Source organism: Uloborus diversus, chromosome 4, assembly GCF_026930045.1.
Source record: "Uloborus diversus isolate 005 chromosome 4, Udiv.v.3.1, whole genome shotgun sequence".
NCBI lineage: Eukaryota > Metazoa > Arthropoda > Arachnida > Araneae > Uloboridae > Uloborus > Uloborus diversus.
This window is the reverse complement of record NC_072734.1, coordinates 8,815,246-8,836,038: the sequence shown is the minus strand read 5'-3', so window position 1 is coordinate 8,836,038 and position 20,793 is coordinate 8,815,246. Positions and strand designations below refer to the sequence as shown.

General features: G+C 33.6%; 1 protein-coding gene across 1 annotated transcript in view; it reads right to left on the bottom strand.

The window, feature by feature from the left end:
- Positions 1–2,722: 2,722 nt before the first annotated feature.
- Positions 2,723–20,793, bottom strand: part of LOC129221518 (dolichyl-diphosphooligosaccharide--protein glycosyltransferase subunit STT3A) — a 31,964-nt gene continuing 13,893 nt past the window's right edge. The window contains exons 10-15 of the mRNA XM_054856010.1: positions 17,562–17,644; positions 14,860–15,021; positions 14,135–14,323; positions 9,884–10,103; positions 5,115–5,303; positions 2,723–4,247 (exon numbers count right to left, since the gene is read on the bottom strand). Of these exons, the coding sequence (XP_054711985.1) occupies positions 4,102–4,247; positions 5,115–5,303; positions 9,884–10,103; positions 14,135–14,323; positions 14,860–15,021; positions 17,562–17,644 (989 nt within the window). The 3' untranslated portion in view covers positions 2,723–4,101. The remainder of the gene's footprint in view (positions 4,248–5,114; positions 5,304–9,883; positions 10,104–14,134; positions 14,324–14,859; positions 15,022–17,561; positions 17,645–20,793) is intronic.

Here is a 20,793-nt window from a genome sequence, read left to right as displayed (position 1 = left end):
ATGCACATACACACATATCCACACACTCATCACTGATGCCTGCACACAGACACAAACACACACGCCTACATACACAAACTCGTGATTGCGAAAAATATAATTTAAATTCAAGATGTCAAAATTCAATTTTTTTTTTAAATGAGCAATCACAATTGCTTATTGTTTTCATTTGACTGTTGAATGATGTCCGTCCTTTTAATTTTCCCTCCACCTTCCTCTGCAGCACCTCCGTCGACCGGCCCCTCCCGATGCTGCCTCTTGTGAGCACCATTCTCCAGGTTGCATCCTTATCATACACACAGAGGATAGGCCGGATCTGAGATAAGGCCGGATCTGAGAATCTTTATGCCCAATCACATGCAGTTGATGGTGTACGAGAAAATTGGCGGGCCAAAAAAAAGTGTGGGGGTTAGGGAACGGCGTCCCTGATGCTGATTTTTCTTTCTTTTTTGTTTTTGTAAAATTGGATGATATATGGGATTTTACCATGACTGATTGAATGACCTTCAAAAAATGGAATATGGCTTCCGAAATCGGAATGGATGGCCACCGTAGACTTCCCTCTTCCAATTCAAAGTTCGATTATCGTGAACGAACATGAGAAAAATCCATTTAGTTAGAATTTTTAGTTTTTATTTTCGTGGAGCAAATCGACCCACCCATTAAAAAATTCATTTTTCTATCGATCATTATTGTGCAACTTTGAGAAGTGTGAGGGCAAGCCCCTTCACATGGAATTGGACAGGCGGTAGCCTCCCTCTCCCCGCCCGTACGAGCCGCCTATGTGCGCAATTTATAGCTTAGGCGAAAAGGGAAAATGCACCAAAATTTATCAGTTTTAAAAATATAATTTTAGACTACATGCAAAAAAACAGCCAAAAAAAGATGCCTTTGGGATGTCAGAAGTGGAATAGAGGTACAGGGAAGGTGGAGCTCTTTTTAGAAATTTTTCGAAATTGATGTTTAAAAAAGCATTTTTTTACAAAGATGATTTTTTTTTTGGGGGGGGGGGGGCTTAGAGGTAGGATAAACCATCCACCGTCCCCGGAAGTCTTCAAAGCTGACGTCTAAAATCGCAAATTTGGACAATTTTGTGTAACATTACGGGGAATGGGGAGAGGCGGAGGTTCCCTGCCTACCGAATTATTTTTAATACTTACGATAAGTTGAGATTAAATTTTGTAGTGATAGGGAATTGGGGGATCCTCTCAGAAATTTTAGTTCAAATTAGGTGATGCTTGAGGAAATTGGAGAAGAAAGAAATTTTGTGATCTGCGGAAAAACTTTCAAAATCGAGGGTTTTAAAGGCGCAATTTTAGACTCTCATTGGTGACTTTAGGGGATTCAGCGACTCTCCGAAAAATTTTCGAAATTGAAGTGTTAAAAACTCAGTTTTTGGCCCTGTTTGGTAACAATGGAAGAAAGGAAGGAGATTCCTCCCGGAATTTTTTTCGAAACTGAAATCAATTTTATGCTATCAAAGGGAAGGAAGGGTTTGAAAGTTTTCTCGTTGTAGTATTTCCTAGAAGGAAAATTTTGAGCTATTGTGCTGATGCTAAAGAAAGGGGTCATTAGTTAGAAAAAAGGTTTCATAGATCTTCCATATAAAATATTTCGAAATTCAAATCTTAAAAAAAATTTTAGGCTACCTTTGGAGAAGTTAGAGGAGAAGAAGGGAAGGAGGGTTGTAAAATTTATAAATCTTCCTTCCTTGGAAATTTTCCCTGACAAATCCAGGTTTTCCCGAAGCGTACAAACCCTTCGGGTACACTCCTGTATGTTTTTCAGACTGCAATTGCGAGAAATTTCCAGAGACAGTCCCAAACTTTCTGTATTTCCTTAACGTCAACAAAAATAGCCTAAAATTGTGTTTTTAAGAATTTAAGGCTTTCTGGAGACATCTCCAAAACTTCCCCTTAGCAGTGTAACAATACAGGCCGATGTCGCAAACAAAACATTCGAAGATTGGCCAATATCAGGTGAGGTTGGGCCAGCCAGAATCAAACGGTTAACTTTCTTTGCAACATTAGCTGTACTCTGGCCTAGCATTGTCTAATGATGGCGTACTTTGTTGTCCAACTCATTTTCAGTCAATATCGAAAAAGTTGGGTTGTCATAAATGAAATAAATTTTTTTTTGCAAGAGCTCAGAGATACACGTGCAGTGTTGGCAAATATTATAACCCAATAAAGGATAATCTTACAGAAAGGAACCTTTTGCTTCATATTTTCTCTAAAAAGGTCATTTCAGGCAAGACACCTGTTACAAATAATATGATGTAAACGAATCAAACATCTATTTAAACAGGTATTGATTTCTTATTCCCTGGGCAGGTGAACAGCAGCACCAGCAAATTTTTCAGGGTTTTTATTTTTTTGTATTTTGTCATTTATTTTACTTTAGCATTATTGTATAAATTCGTGCACATGTTTGTAGAATATTTACTTATTTGGTTTCCACAGAAAATAAAGCAAGAAAAGAAAATCAAATTCCAACGTTTTACAGGTGTTTGCGGGAAATAAAATATGGGATTCTTCATATAACGGAAAACCTTGTTGTTGAAGATACTACAGTTTACCTTCCCCAGCAGTACTGTACTTAATTGAAACAATTACAACAAAAACAATTTTCTCCAAATATTTCATGAAAATATTGCAGTAATTTGATGTTGCCAGAATGATGATGTTGTAAATGTGATTAAAAAATAAATAAATACACAAAATTATCCATCCAAGTGTTCATTTTATTACCAAAAATGTGACATCTTTTCAAAATGTGATTGTACTTCAAATGCATCTTGGTTTGATTAAATAACTAAATAAATCATAAAATACATTTGTGGTAAATGTAGAAAGCACATTAATAAAATATTGTTCGATTCTTAAAAATGACATTGGCAAATAATATATCAAACTTAATTTTCAAAACACCAAAAACAACTGAAATTACAAGGGACATTTTTATTCATGAGCAACTTTTATATCAGGGTGCAACATTAAAAACCTGCAAACATTGACAAACCATATTTGTTAATAAATTATATTTGTTCATTTCAATTAGGACATAAAATCATTACAATTATAAACAGCATTTGTTCTGAAAAATCACAATCACTAGATGAGGGAGGAAGCGGTATGATCACAAGTTGTCTCACAAGTTCCTTAAGATTAGATCAAGGAAAGAAATGAAGAAGCTTAAACAATCCATTTTAAAAGTCAACTCTGGAATGTTGGAAGTTTGTACATATGAGGCAGTGAGAAGCAAAGGGATGCAAGTGGACATTTTCAAGTTTTGAGTAAAACGCGTTAAAAGATTAGCTCCTAGGTAGAATTTCATTGAATATATATTTTTTTAAATCATGCTGCATAGCAGCAACTACCAGGGCTGCTAGTACCATCTCTTGCCCCAAGACGAGGGGAGGTTCTCCTACCACTGGTGTACTGGTTATCTCCAAATTTTCAATTTTGCCACTTACATACCTTTGCTTCTCACTGCCTAATATGTACTATGTAAAATTAATTTCACAAGGAAGGAGCCATGTTTAAATAACACCAACTAATGTTTAATTTACCTCTAAAAATTTCATTCAGATATGAAACCTTAGATATCCCCTTTAAACTACAAGGCAAGAACGGAAGGAATTCATAAATTTAATACTAAATTAAACAACTTTAGTTCCTTATTAATTTTTTTTTCAAATTCTTTTTTTTTTTTTTTTTGTTAATTGGTTCTACATAGTTAATTAGAAGACACATTTTAAACAGAAAATTTTTCATCAAGAAAATTTCATCCAGTCATATCGTTTTTCCAAATTAATTTTTTTTCTCTCAATTTAAAAACAATGTGAATGCAGAAACATTAAACAATAGAGGGGGGGGGGGTATTTTTTTAAAAAATGTTTTAGCATTTCTTACTTTAAGCAGATAATTTAAATGCATATTGTTTTTGCATCGTTTTTGACAACATAAACCAAGTGTATAAAATTGTGTCAGACACTGAAATCTCCCATATGTAACATGAAAAAACTCAACTCAAAAATTTGAACACTTGTTATTCATACAAAAATATTAAGTATAAAAAAGAAAGACATGGTTGTAAAAGTTAAACTCCTCTATTAGGCAAATCTTTAACTTTATATATTCTAACCAACCAATGTTCCGTAGTATAAGCTTCTTCTAGCACATCCAGCTCAAAGTCTTTATTTCCAATTTCGGCATTTCTGACCCTATCATATCCAGGAGGTTTTCCTGTGTTTAAAGTACAGATGAAAATTCATGATTAAAAACAATGTGATGAAGAGCAACAATTTGACAATTTTCGCAATATAATAATAGTTACAAGAAATTGGACATAAATGCAAATTCTCAGATAATTTGGAAGAATTGTGTAAAAACAACTCACACTGAAAGGCAAGAGAAATATGCCTTGAACTCCAAAAATTGGTAGTTAAAAGTGAAGAAATTGTAATTTTAAGATAAGCATTTAAATTAATTATTAATTTTTAAAACATCTGTTTGAACCCTGTTAATTTGGAAGCCTTATGACCTATAATGCAGATTGTTTAATTTTTCATCAGATAAGTAAAAACTATATTTCAATTACTTGAATCTTTATTGTTAGTACTTAGTTGAGAAAGCACACCACAGTTCAAGATGAATTCTTCCAAATTCTCATTATTTTACCAGGGTTGAGCAATTTAAATCAACCCAATTTAAATTGTGATTTAAATCACTTGTTTTTTTTTTAAGTCATTGATCTAAATCATGATTTTTTAAAATTAAAATTTCAGTAGAAAGAACTTGATAGGCATGAAGACCCTCCATAGACTTCCTTTCAGAAATTCTTTGACCTTACTTTTTCAATATAAAGAGTTTAATGAATAAAAGCTTTTCCCAACAGGAAATAAAAAAATTCCCTTGGTCTTAGAATTATTAAATATATGTGTGGTTTTTTGACACAGACAAAACATGTTTTAATATCTGGTAGAATATTAAGTACAAAAGTTGGCATTTGAGAACCAATGAAATGAGTTTTAATTATTCCGAGATCTCATCACAATGCAGGAAAAGTATTAATCATATGATGCATTAGAAATGTCATAGAATAAAACTTACCAGCTTCGGTATACACAGAACCAAATCTGTAGTAACACATTTTGTACATAAGACAATTCAAAAGAATAGGAGATCCTTCTCTGTCGATGCGAAATTCTCCTGAGGAAGTATAGTAGTCATTTTCCTTAATGTGTTTTCCACGTTCTGTGCTTCCACCAATACGTACCATCCACAGAAATTTATTAATGTCTAAAAGAAATTGAAGAATAGTACTTAATATACATTTAAATACATCAACTATCAGTGGTGGTGGCAATTAGAGGGAGGGGGAATGAACTCTCCCCCCCACGTAAAATAAATTGATCAACCCCATGGTTTATCAATTTACTTTACTTTTTAATTTAGGAACCATTAGGAACCAAAACTAGAAAAGATTTTTTAAAAAAAAGGTCAAAATTTTTAGACCAAAATTATTTGTTTCACTTTATATCTGTTCACAAAATGCTATTTAGCGCAAGCAATACTTTTAGTTGTTTAGATAATAGTAAATCAGTTATTTTACTTAAACAAACCGTACTTGTTTAACGAAATTATTACCAAGTGTTTGAGACGCCTCAAAATACTTCTGGGTACATAATATAAGTCTAATTCATCTCTAAGTGTTTCTTCGAGGAAAGTTATTAGACTTGCATTAATTTCCACTTATGTGCTTCAATATTCTCAAAACCAGCCCTAACAAAATGTTGTACTTATTTTCTTTTTTTGCAGTCACTAAAAGTCGCATGGCTTTTAGTTTTTTTTTGCTCCCCCCCCCCCCCCGACTTAAAAGCCACAATCGCCGCCACTGTCAACTATAACATGAACAACTGAAATAATCTTCAACATTTTAAACATAATTTAGCAATTACAAAATTAATAAGCACAGGAACAAACTTTTAACTCTCAATATTTTTGAAAGCAATGTTGTACATTAAAACTTCTAACAAAACCACTGATTTCAGTATTAGCAAAATTAAAATTAAAAAAAAAAAATTAAAATTAAAAGTTTAAATGATATGCATATCATAAAAATTGAATCTGATTCTTAAAGCCATAGAAAGGTTAATCAAAGCATAATCTCAACTTCCCTAATTTAATGTCAGTATGGTATATAGTGCCTAGAAAGAATAGTGTGCCGATCGGCGCTTTTTTCCCCTTCGATTCTTGAAGACAAAATGTATGAAAACCGCTAGAGGGCAGTGCGGTCGAGGTGTACGTTCAATTTCGCGGTGTTTACATTAGTAGACGCGGGATTTTGTTACAATTTAGTTCCGCATTTCTCTTTTTTACCTTTATTTCGTGAATATTTCATGAAACAGCGTTTAAGGCTTTTAATGGAGGCATCAAAGTTTAATATTAGAAGAAGTAAAGTTTCATCTTGTTTCGTACCAGGGTGCAAAAGTGGATACAAAACATGCAAAGAAAAAGTTTCGCTTTTTAAAGCTCCAGCAGATGAAGAAAAACTAAAGAAGTGGAACTCGTTAATTCCCAGGTTAGATAAAGTTTTTGATAAATATTGCTCAATTTGTGCTCTGCATTTCGAAAAACATTTTATTGAAACGCATTATAAGCATATTATAAATGGTGAGGAAGTTTTAATTCCCCGAGGAAGACCTTTTTTGAAAGATGAGGCAATTCCGACAATTTTCCCAAATCTGCCAACATACTTTACTAAAAAAATACCAAAGCAAAGGTCCATCAGGAATTATGCAGTTAAGAAAAATGTTCCCTGTTTGAAAAAAATAAAACTTGATCTTTCCGCAGATGAAACTGAAATAACCACGCATAAATCTATTATAGATGAAATTGTTCATATTAATTTGCCTAACGAATATTGGGTTTGTATGAAATTTAAAAAATCTCCAAATATTGTAGTTTTTGTATATAATGAAAATTATGTGGAAAATAATATTGACGATAAAAAGATCATTATTGAAGTAGAAGAAAATTTACAAATCAATGCTACTATTTTAGTCAAAGGTGTAAAAGTAGATTATCCTGTTCTTAAATCAGTGTCGGATGTCAGAAAACTTTTTATTGACGTTGATGCTAGAATCGTGTGCAATGGGATGGGTACATCAGAGGAATTCAAATTTGTGTTGCCTGTAATGAAACGAACTGAATATTTTGCTGATGGTTCATCTTTAAGACACTGTAAATGTCAAGGTTTTGTATTGAGTGAAAAATTAAGTTGTAATTTTTGTAAAAAGAAACGTAAATATTTGTTGACACAGAGAGCTCTGAAAAACAAAAGAAATATAGCAAATTTACAAAGAAGTATGGTTGCGGAAAAATTAAAAACATGCATCAAGTAACTTACCGTCTGAAGAAAAAATCAATGGATTTATCAAACAAATTAAAAGTTAAGGAAATTAAGAATAAGGCGAAACTTTCGAAACTTACAGTTAACTTCTTAACTTTGTTTTTAAAATTTAAAAATAAAAAAAGAACAAAATCGAATTTTCGATAAATCGCTTCGAGGTGCACACCCCCATGCTACAAACTAACTTTGTACTAAATTTCATGAAAATCGGCCGAACGGTATAGGCGCTGTGCGCATCACAGGGATCCAGACAGAATTCCGGACAGAAATCCAGACAAAAATCCAGACAGAGAGACTCATTTTTATTATTAGTAGAGAAATAAGAGACGCGCTGTTATTGAATACTTAAGGGCCATTCATTAATTACGTAAGGATGATTTTGGCAATTTTTGACCCCCCCTCCCCCATGTAAGGGTACGTAAGAATTCCCCCCCCCCCCATTTTTATGTAAGATTCCATTTTGTTTTTCAAAATGATAAAATAACAAATCTTGAATCGTTACATCACTGGAATCGTTATTAAATTCACATTATTAAATTAAACCTTTTGCGTAAAGAAATAGTTACTGAAAAGAATCTAAACTGAATGTTTTTTCGACTTTTTTTTTTTTGATGTAATATTAATTACAAATAAAACATGCCGTACGCAATGCGACTCCTTTATTATATTTTACACTATAAATTCTTTGTAAAACAAATAAAAAAACATCTTATCCTAACACGTTTCGTACCTTCCAGACGCAAATGGAACATAATCTCTGCCAAATCACTTGACCGCGCAATTTCTAATGTGAAATATCGACTTGGAAAATATTATGTAAGAATGAGTTTTAACCCTCCCCCCAAGTAAGGGTACGTAGAGGCTTTTCCAACCCCCCTCCCCCTCGGGACCCTTACGTATTTAATGAATGGGCCCTTATAGTCGACTATTTTCATTGAAGTAAGGTAGTTTTATAATTAGTAATAAGGAAATTTTATATGCTTCAAAAAATAAACGAACACCCATGTAACAATTAGCACTTATTACAGAATTTGTCTTATGCGCAAAAATAAGTTTAATCCGAAAAACGGGGCTTTTAAACTGCGAAATCAGCATGCAATCGCTGATGTAAAACGAGTCTGATTGAGGAGCATAACGTACTACTCGAGTGCAGCGCCACCTGGATTTTCCTCAGATCTGACCTCACTTTTTCCCCGCCGATCGGCACACTACTCTTTCTAGGCACTATAGTATGGTAAAAAACGGTCAACCGTTTCTTAATATAGTGGGGCCTCCATACATTGAAGTTCCATTTATCAAAATTTTCTGTATATCGAAATTTAAGCAAATCTCCATGTTTATTACATAGAAAAACTGTTTCCATGTAACAAAGAAATCTACACATCGAAAAAAAATTCATATATAGTGGGAAAATTGATTCGACTTTAGACCGTTTGCCTCACAAAATTAAAGAAAACTAAGTGGTAGTCACTACGAATCTCAAAGTCAATTGAGGTTAAAGGGTAGAAAACAAATGGAGATATTTATGAATTTTGAAACAAATAACCAAGTTTTTTTCAATACAGTGTTGTAGCTTGTTCTCTAAAATCAATTATTTACGTCCTTTTTTCTGATAGCTGTTTTTCATTCCTAAACCTGCCAACTTCAGTGAAGCTCTAAACATTACTACGCCAACAAAAAATAAAATACTAGAGGCATTTGAAACAATATGTTGTGGACTTTAGCTCACAAAAAATGTTCCTGATGAACTTTTCACAAAACTGGCATCGCAGCAAGACTTCCATAGTTCTTTTTTTCTTTTTAAAGAATGCAACCATGATCATTGCAATCACTGTATGGATTACTGTTTCTTCAAAAGTAATAGCCGTTTTTTTTTTCCCCTTCAAATTATTTTTTAATTATTTACTTTCATATGTGATTTACAAATGAATTAGAAATGGAGTTTAGTATAAAAAAATTGCTTTAGCTTTAATGTTTTAGGAGTAATACCTGATAAAATTAAGCTTGCTTCTATTTATCACAATTTCTAAACAACAAATTTTTTTCAGCAAGTTGCTACTTTGATATATGGAGTTCTGACTGCATTTCAAAACACTAGGAGTCTACGTACCAAATTTCAACTTTCTAGGACATTCCGCTTGAGTTATGCGACATACGTACACACATACGTATATACAGACGTCACGAGAAAATTCGTCGTAATTAACTTGAAGATCGTCAAAATGGATATTTCGGGTGTCTGTACGTTCCTAGGCACACATCCACGTGTGGTCGGGTTGGAAAAAAAAAAAAAAAACTCAACATTCATTCGGGGGTGAGCAAAATGGAAATTAAGGCTGATTTTTGGGTTAAAATTTTTTCACAAATACAATACTTCCTTTTTTTGTAAAAGGAAGTAAAACTGATGAGTATGTATGATGAAGCAAATTACTTTACTGACATTTATTAATGATAAATGAACACATACCATCTGAAGAATAACCTGTAAGTCCACCAAAAATAACCAACACATAATTCACATCCAATTCTTTCATAATTTCATAAGCTTTTTCTTCGGATGATGCCATGGCTTGACCGACACGAGAAATGTGAGTGTTGTTCCAGGTGTTGTTGTCCACTAGTATTGTCCTATTAGCCATAGCAGTAATTTGATAGCCATAATCCCACCAGGACATAACTTTGGCATCCTAAATGATAAATGGAATAGTGAAATGAAAAATGCGTCATTTATAATGACAAAACTATTTTCAAATGCATTGTAAAAATAATGACAGTAATAAAATAAGGAGGAATAAACAATAGCAATATTATGAAATCATAATTGAATTGTAAAGAAATTCACTAAAAATATCCAAGAATTGCAACATTTCAAAGATTTACAAATCAAGTTTTCATCTATCTCAATGGAAATTGAATTTCAATTTGTGTTAAATTCATTTTAAGTGAAAAAAAAGCCTATATTTTATTTTGAAATGAACTAATTTTTTTTTGAACCATAAATATTACTCACTCTACCAGTTTAATAGATAGGTTCTGTACAAAAAAAAAAAAAAAAAAAAGAAAGAAAGAAGAAGATATGTGACTTGTCATTAAATAAATGAACTATTGCATTAGCAACATTTTATACATTGATTGCGCTCATATCGCAAGTATCATATTTACACCAAACTTGGCTCCCCCTCCCCCCGCCAAAAAATACAGAACATTGTTAAAGTACCAAAAAAGTCATTTTTTTCATCAAGCAAATGTTACAAAAAAAATTATTTCAGAACGTCCAAATGTATAAGTGTTTTTTTTTTTTTTTTTGAATATAAGCTTCAAATTATTGAAAAGTAAAACTTAACAAATCTTTTACCTTCTTTATTTCATGTATCATATTTTAATGCTAACAGCATCATAATGACTGCTGATTGTAGCATCTTACTGTTACAGACAGTTCTTTAACTTTTTTACATGCTAATGACATTTTTGACATATAAAAATATTTTAACTGAGAAATTATTGACAGCTGCTAATTGGTAATTGTATGCATTAATGTATAGATGAGAAGTGATAGGTTAAAAATCTTAAAATATATAATTATTAACAATAGGATGCCTCAATTGCCAGATCGATTAACTCGACTTTTTAAAAAACTCCTCTTTTGTGCTTTAATAGTGCTTTATCGATGCTTAGCACGTGAATTTATGTTACAGTTTCGGTTCAGTACATTTCTGACCATGTGATCGCAGAAAATGTAACAAGAGAGCCTATTTACTCCTGTGGGTAACACTAGGCTTGCCAGATTTCTGAAATACTCATAAGGGACACTGGAATGCCCCCCCTCCCTCGCGTCTCGAATATTCGAAAGAGTATGCACACCTGGCTAGTTTTTTTACAGGGCAGTTCATTCTCAATGTTATGAGTAAATGGCTAGTAATTATGAACCTTAAAAAAAGGGTAACAAGAAATGACACAAGCAGATAAATTTAAAATTTTTACTTCTTACATGTTAATACCTACAAGTTATTTTGCACTAGTGGTACCCGCACAGTTTTGCCCGTAATAGAAAAATTGAAAGGTTTTTTAGTTCTCTTGTATATTTATAAATAATGTATGGTGAATTTTCTTGCCAATTGGCTAGTGAAAATGTTACAGTTCCACGTTATGATAATTTTGTAATTTACTCGTCCATCTTATATTTTTGTTCTTAAAATTGTAATAGAAAAAGAACCAAATCGAATTTTCGAAAAATCGCTTCGAGGTGCACACCACCATTCTACAAACTAATTGTGCCGAATTTCATGAAAATCGGCCGAACGGTCTAGGCGCTATGCGCGTCACAGAGATCCTGACAGACAGAGATCCGGACAGAGAGAGATCCTGACAGACAGAGAGACTTTCATCTTTATTATTAGTAAAGAAGAAGAAACCCTTTGAATGAGGAACAAAAAAAATGAACAATATTTTTATATACTTTTTATTGGCAGGGTTTTTTTTAGAAAGTCTTTGGTTTTAATCTTGTCATAAAAATTGACAATTATTTTTTAAGTCAGTGTTGCAATGACAAAGTAATAATCCTAGATAATCTTTCCCAATTAATTATTTTTAGACTTTTTTTTGATCATCTGTAATCAAATGTCTTTTTCCGGGATATGAAGTAAACCGGCCGGGACACCAAGATTTTGTCTGAAACCCGGGACGTCTGGCAAACCTTAGGTAACACCATCTTCTTCATTCGCTACTTTTTGTTTTATGGAGTGAGTCAATTTGGCAAGTGAGGCTTCCAATTATAAGTCACAAGAGTCGAACATATTTTTATCTATTACTAGCTGAAAAGTAAGGAGACAGACACGTTAAAGTGAAGATAACAAATTAGTTTTGACTATTCACAAGTGAATTACAGTAAAACCTCGTTGAGTCGTCACTCAAGGGACGAAAAATTTTTGACCACTTATGCGGAGTGACTACTTATATGGAGTGGGAAATAAGAAAAAAAAAAGTCTTACAAATATTCATGAATAGCAGTAGAATTCTGTGAGAAAAACAATAGCTTATGTAATAAATGTTTATAAATGAGTAGAAATTTTAAAAAGGTGGAAAAATACTAATGATAGCTACTTTGTTTTAGCTACTTTAGCTTACTTATACATTACTTAATAACAACAACTTATTTTTATGCAGTTACAGTACATCAATACAATCCTTCAATGTTGATTGATGAAGTTGTTGCTTACGGAAAAGAACTATCTCTTCTAACACATCAAGCTTTAAATTAAGTGTTTGTTGTTCCTTGTGGATGGATGTTAAACACTGACTTACTTTCTCTAGGTATTAGATTTTGTCTATCTTGCTGGAAGGAGTTAGATTCATATTCTCGGCACTTGGCAGGGTCACAGCAAGAAGTATGCTTTGAATGACCAGAACCGAAATATCGAGATTTTAAGGGAAAATGAATATCAAACAGCCTTTCAACTGAGTCCGACACTATTTTCTAAGATCCGATAAGGAAAAGGAATTTTATAAAACAACTTTTGAGTGACTAGTTGAGCGGGTAACATTAAATTTGGTGACCAGTAAAGGATGGTCATTTTACTTTACTGTGAATGAGACCTTGTCGGGACCAAAGAAAAACGACCACTTAAACGGAGTAACCACTTAACCGGTCGACTACTTATTGAGGTTTCACTGTACAATGATTATGCATGTGCTGCACAATTTTTTGCCATTCAGGTACAAAGAAATACTGTCTGGTTATAAACATGATCTAATTGAGTCTGCTAAATACACAATATTTTATTACATAATCAGTGAAAAAATATTTCAGTACTCATAAATATGCTTTAAGAATTTTTTTCAAGAAATTTGAAACATAAGAATTTAGAATAATTAATGGTTTTTAAAAGTTCATAAGCATCAATTTTTGATTGATATTCTAATTCTATAAATCTGTTCTTATGAGAACAATTAACTACAAACGCAGCTCTTAATATATAAAGATTTGAAAGCTACTGTTAATGTGATTTTATACTTTTTTGTTTGTTTGGCAAAACATTTATTATTGCCAAAGAAAAAACATCCGCTTCACTCGCAAAAATGCTGGGTTCCGATAGCGTGGTCGCATGGCACGTTAGGCGCTGAGCAGTTCAGTCTAGGATTATTGTTTTAAAGCAACCGTAAATGTAATTCAGTGTTTTGGTGATTTGTTTTGAAAGAAAAGAAACTTTTGATTTGTTTTTATCCGAGTGAAATGTACGATATTTTCTTCTTTTTTTCTGAGAATGAATTTTGAATGTTCCACGGGATTTTTTTTTCTAATCGTTAGACGGATGGATTATGATAGCGTGGTTCTGGGCGAGTTTGGTGATAAACAATAGAGTAGCGGAATTTTTTTTATATTTGAAAGATATTATTTGATGTCTTTTTTGGTTTATTTGGCGAAATATTTTTAAAAACTGCTTTACTCACTAAATCGAGTTTTAAAGCAACTGTAAATATAATTTAATGATTTGATGAAAAGCTTTAAATTCCAAAGAAACTTTAAAAGTTTTTTTTGAAAAGGTGTGTACGCATTTTATACAAAGAAAAATGATCATTTCACATCAGAGGGGGAGGGGACGTCAATTTTTTAAATTCAACGGACTTCTATTAAATTTTTAGCATGGGCATCGCTGTGCAGCTACATATATATAACAAAATGAGAAAGTGTCTAATCATTTTATTTATTTTTGAAACTTACTTCGGGAGTATTATGTCTCAACCAGTAATAAGCTTCTCGGAAATCATCAAAAATGATTCTAGATCCATCGTGACTTCGAGCTGATAACACAATAGAAGGCGAGGAATAAGCTTCTGATGTGACCCATGTACAGTGGATCATGTAAGCGGTCAGAAAAAAGGACATCACGAGGATAAATGAACATGCAACCTGCAAAATAAATGGATAAAAATAGGAAAGTTACACAGCCAAATGGCATTACTTCTTTAATCTAAAATATTCTATGTTTAACAATAAGGAAGGAAAGAGTAACTCTAAAAATCAAAATAAACATTCCAGGCAAAAACAGCTTTTGCATTCCAATTTCTAGGCTGATGTACATTGTGGCAATGTAGCGTCTTTTAATAAATTTGCAGCAGAAAACAAAATGTATTTAAAGATTAAAAAGGCAAAAAAATTAAAAATGCTGAAGTTCAGTAACAATAAAATGTTAAGAAACACAACCACAGGTAATATTGACATTAAAGCAAAATACATCAAAAACATCTGAACTGGAAGCCCAGGACCAGTAAGAAAGCTAACTGAACTGCTTTACGTGGCAGGGCATTAACAAGTAAATTAATCAAGAAGTGATGAAATTTTAAGAGTAAAAAATTTAAATCCCTAGGTAGTTTAGAATATTTTTGCTAATATGAAAGTTTTCAATTTATCTACACGAGCAACAGATCACTGTTACTGATACTTACTTCATTTTTCTTGAAATAGTTGCTGTCAAATCTTTTGGCTTTTTTGTCATGTTGAGTTGAATCAAGTTGCTTGCAGTATGTTGTTAAAATGGATGATACACCAATGCCAGACAGAATGCACATTACAGGTGCTAATACAAGCATCAATCGTACCATAACACCCTATAATAAAAAATATATATATATTAATTTGAATTCTGAAATTTTGAATTCAAATTATGTTTTTCGCAATCATGAGTTGCGACACGACCCTACTCACTGGAGTTATTGTTTCTAGAAACGGCTCCTGTCCCCCCAAACCTGCCCCTCCTCCTGGGCGGTTACGTGTGTATATTGGTGTGTGAAGGCGAGCGTGCGTGCATCTGTATGCTTGTGTGTGTGCGTAGACCTGTGTGTATGGACGTTGTAGGCATGTGTGTGGGTTTGTATGAGTGAGTGTGCATGTGTATGAGCGTGCGTGCTTGTAGGACATGGACACCACTGACCAGGAGCAGCGGATTCCGGGGGACAGTATTTAGGACCAGAGGCCGGTGGTGCTGCAGAGGCCCTTGGTCCAAGCTGAAAAAGGAACCAAATGCCAAGGACGGTGAAGTGAGAACAATAAGCAATCGTGATTGTTCAAAAAAAGAAGACGTTGAACAAAGAAGTCACAATAAATTTTGTATCACATACAAACATACATAACAATGAGAAGTAGTGTAAAAGAAAAGGGACCGTAAGATTTCATGGTTTAAAGCAGATGTTAAACTCCAGATACCCAACTGGTTATTGCCTTTAAATTTGGGAGAGGGTGTAACTAACTTTTCCTTAATTTAACAGCTTATTCGTTTTTTTTTTTTCAAATTTCCATAAATAAAGTATGCTACTACAAACTAGTCGGACCTCGATATAAGGTCACCCCTCGGAACTTCACAAAACTGACCTTATAAGTGGGTTGACCTTATAACCGATTCATATATATTCATTGATAAATAAACATTTAATTCATTAAATCACTTCAAAATTTAATATTAACCTAATTAATTATCAATTAATTAGGTTATTGTAGTTGATTTGAACTTATTTAAATTTTTGGAATCAATAAGAAATTTTGAAATGATTTTTTAAAACTTTCATTTAGAGTAAAGCTGCATTCAAATATCCCCAAGCAAATAACTGATGTGCAACTTCCTTACTTAAAATTGTCATTAATACAGGACTAATGTGTTTTTTCTTTAATTTAAACACAATGGTTTCTAATTATTTTCTGAAAATTTCTTCAGCTTCTCGTGACTGGGAAAAGAGTGCAATATGTACACACTGAGTGCCCGCATTACTGCTCCCTATTTTAGTATCATTGTCGTAATGTTCACTTGCTACTGCATTCTGTGGACTACATGCTATGTTAATAGGAAAAACGATTTTTCACTTTTTAAGGATTGTATATCGCGGTGAATTCCTGGAAGTGAATCTGTTAGGCACTGAAATCATTCAAAGAAATCTGACAAAAGTGACCTTATAAGCGATTAATGTATTATGACCTGACCATATATCCAATAATACATGACATAGAATTTCTATTCAGTGAGCCGGGACTTAAGAAAAGTGACCTTATATGCGAGGTGACCTAATAAGCGGGTGACCCTATATCCAGGTCTTACTGTATTGAAGTTGCATTTTTGAAATGAAACTTTTTTAGCAAGATATGCAAAACGATAAATGATTTGCATTGAGTTTTCCAATGAGTCGAGGATTTTTAAAAAAGGGGGAGGGTGCGGAGGAGAGATCAAGATACATTTAGAAAGGAAAAAACTACACTGACAAATGTTCTACGTATTTCTTTTCCCCCTTCACAAATCACAAAAGTGTGTTTCACAACTCAATGAACTATATGTTGTTAATGTTACTTATGCCACTTGGAAACCCAGAGTCTGAGTAGCAATGCTACTTGATTTTAAGGCCGAGCGGTATGGCTTCCGGTTTAATCGAGCGTCTGTTTCTAGGTGGAAGTCTGATTTGGCTCGGACAACACAATAGATGGCAGCACCATCAGTTCGATAATTTAGAACCAGACCAGAAGCCTAATAACTTCTGGCCTAGTACCCCCAGAGGTATTGTTTCACTTGGAGGACTTTTGTGACCACGAGCATATTTAACGCCCCCCAGTCACCCTTAACGAAGACAGTGGATTGTCAACCGGCTAGGAACGAACCAGGGACCCTCCAGTGCCAAGTCCAATGCCTTTCTGATCAGGCCACCACGGCCCAATGCCCTATATGTTCTGCAGACAAAAATGTTTGCTTAGTATATGAATATAAAGTCATATATTCATATACTAAGCAAATGTTTTTCTCCTGGTAAAATATTCCAATAGCACAACTATATTCTTAATATTCTTGCTAATAAAATCAATAAAGAATTTTGGTTTCAAAGTTAACATTCTACATCAGCAAATCTGAATTTGGCTCTTGCATTTGATATTAATATTGAATATCGGGCCATGTTTACAAGAATTTCACAATTTAAAATGGCTGCTACATATATTTTTATCCATATATATATCTGAATTATGACTGACTTTTTTTTTAACACTGTACTATGTAGTGGAGTATAAACTAAAAGGTTCAGAATTTTGAAGAACAACAACCTATCAGGAAGAAATAACTCCATAAAGAAATCAAAAAACATTTGGTCAGTTACGAATAATTTCAAGTCATACTTACGGCGAAATAAATGCTGGTAACTCCATACAAAATTATGAAAATATTGGCATCTGTAAGCTTTGAAAAGCAATAGTAAAGTCCAACTGAAATTTACAAAAAATTTAAGTGTCAAAAAACTGAAGACAAATCATAAAGGCATCAAACAGTGATCAAAATGGCATTTCTTAATAAAACTTCATAAGGATGAAGAAATAAAACCATGGTGATTACTACTTGTATGGTTTAAATATGCTACAAAACTACTCCTAGGAAAAACTTTTCACAGTAGCTATTTGACATCATGGACATAACAAAAGAACAATTTAAATTCTTTAATTGAATTTTCAAAAAAAAAAAAAAAAATGCACAAAACATCAAGCAATTGATTACATTTACAAATGAAAGTTCTACATGAGAAACCTATAAAATGTACTGAAAAACAACTGAAATCTGCATTTATTTCTCAGACAGCTCTTAAAGCAATGTTAACTATTGTTTCTCTAGTAGGTAGTTTCTGTTATCAAAGCATGATTCTTTGAGGCATTCAGAAAATAAAGGCTAACTCGTTGCAATTTTTAACAAAATTTTAGGCCTCTCAAAGATTAGCCAGCAATGAAATTTTAGGTCATCAGCCACAATAAAATAGCTCGTGTGCAATTTTGCAACACTACGTGCATTAAGGAGCACAATTAAAAATAAATGATCTTTCTCACACAAGCTGATAAGCAAAGTAATGTGCTAAAAGATGGGGGGGGGGGGGGAGATTCTCATTTTGGCTGCATTTTTAGACATAAAACGAAAACTAAACTTTCGTAAAAACTTTGAACTAAAAGGAGCACATTTGAGATATAGAAACAACTTTGTATTGAAACCACTAAATTATTTTGGGATTAAGTGAAAGCTCCGAGTTAAAGGGATATTCGAGCTACAAGGCTTCGAGTAGACAAAAGTTGACTGCACCTTTATTGAATACTACTGCCGAGCAAGCAGATCGCTTAGACAAGGAGGACTGTAGTCTCTCAACTCAGTCCTCCTCCGCCCTTACCTACTCAGAGCACCAGTCCAATATTAATCATCACCTATCAAAGGACTAGAATATCCCTCCCTTCCACTGGTATGCCGCTAGGATACCAGGCTGTTCTTTTAATCTCAACTGTGAAAGAATGTCTAAATTGGCAATTTCTAGGTTGGCACGTGGACATACGAATAGTCTCATTTTTTGAGGGCAGAAAACTTTTGTGGCTTCCAAGTGAGCAGATCTCATCCGAACACATCCTGGACTGTTTGGGTTTTACCAAAGAAGACTTATATGCCTCCCTCTTCTTGTCCTTGATTTCAAAAGGTCAATGATTTGCTGGATCTCATCTGACTACGTCAGACATCCAGAGCATTAGAAACAACAACAATGAATACTATTGCTGCCATTTAATTAAAAAGACAATAGCATTTAAATTAATTGTACTGAGTGGTTTGGGTGGGAGTACTCACCCACTTTATTTTAAAACATTATGTTAGTTATGTTTGAATGTTATAAACCCTTTGCAGTTTCAAGAGTCATAAACATTGGTATGAACACCATGTCGTCACATGGTTGAATTCTGCGTTATGTTCTTGCATATGGGTCGTGGAGATTTTTGTAGGCAGAATAAAAGTTCAAGTTTAACTTTAAAAATTTCAACAGTAAATAAACTATGTTTAAGCTAACCAAAAACACATATAGCGTCAATTGGAGACACATATAAGGCATAAGTTTTGACAAAATACCTCATTTTTTAAAATGACTAGAAATATATGAGCAGGAATGTAACTATTGTGAACTAACATATACTAAATGACACAGAGAATGATACAAATAGGAAGTCGCCACATAACACTGGTTATGTTCCTTATGGGTCAAGATAGCACCACAGCCTGGGAATAGAGAACGGTTCCAGGCATCCAAGTCCTTTTACGGGCAATCCAGTTCTAAGATGCGGCGATGATGTCACAGAAAGTCACTACAACTTCCACTTCTCTGAAAATGGTGTTCCGTATGTTCCTAGGCGACAAACTTGATACTCCCATCGAATTAAATGGATACTGCTCTTCCCAAAGACAACTTAACAACACTTAAGAAAACCATACACATACTTAGGCAGAAATTCAGCTGCCATTGATTGGAATATACCGGGAACATTTAAAATCTGTTGCCGAGAGTCGTAACAAGGAAAACCACCCAAGCAGAAACTAAAGGTACAGTCTGCCCACCGATGCGATGGAAATTGTAACAACTGATTTACAGGTAAGGGACGCATCTTTTAGTTTGCAAGAGTAACAGCTTTTGCGGATGTGTTAGCCCCTAAATTAAGCAATCACGTTGACTCAATCAAAACATGCACATTAAATTTTCACCTTTCCCCCTCATTCAGATCAACTGTCTTAGCTGGACATTTGCCAATTCCACAGCAACCGAGGACAGACAGTACTAAATTTTTTTTTTTAAATATCGGCTGCCGAAATACATATTTAATGAAGGCTTTAACCAAACAATTTTCACCAGTTCCCTTTGCCCGGCCTCCAAGAAGTCCCGCTCTAAAGACACCAGGCAATGCTCTCTGGAGTTTCAAAAAGCAACAAGTAAGAAACTGTAAGAAGGCAGAGGAAAATCTTCATAAAAAGAAATGAGTAAAATAAGCTAATGTGCATAATAGTACAAAAAAAAAGCATTAAAGACACTTAAAAACAACTATGAAAACAGCTGTTTTGAGGCTATCAAACACAAGCCTCTTTATCAGTGCTTAAAAAGAAAGAATGTTTCACGAAGTCTGAACTAACGGTGAAGTGAACGAGAAATGCAAGACCCAAAAAAGTAAATAAACCACCAGTGGTCGGAACTGGAAAAAATTATTGATGCTTTTGGTCTTGTATTTCTCATTCACTTGACTGTTAGTTCGGACTTTGTGAACCACTCTTCTCTTTAAGCAAGATTTGAAAAAGCTGCATTCTGAGTTGTTTTAAACTCTTTTTAATGCTTTTATTTGCAGTAATACATGTTGACTTATTTTACTCAAGCAAAAAACTTTCAATATCACAGGGCACAGGAATGATGAGCAGCTGTGGACCACACCTTCGCCCCATCATATCTCCACAAAACATCTGAGAGAACATGGTGTACAATTCAACTGTGTTACAACATGGATAATGTTCATACCGATGTTTATGACTCTCAAGACTTCAAGGCATAATGAAACCTTTAACCCTTTCAGACCTGGTG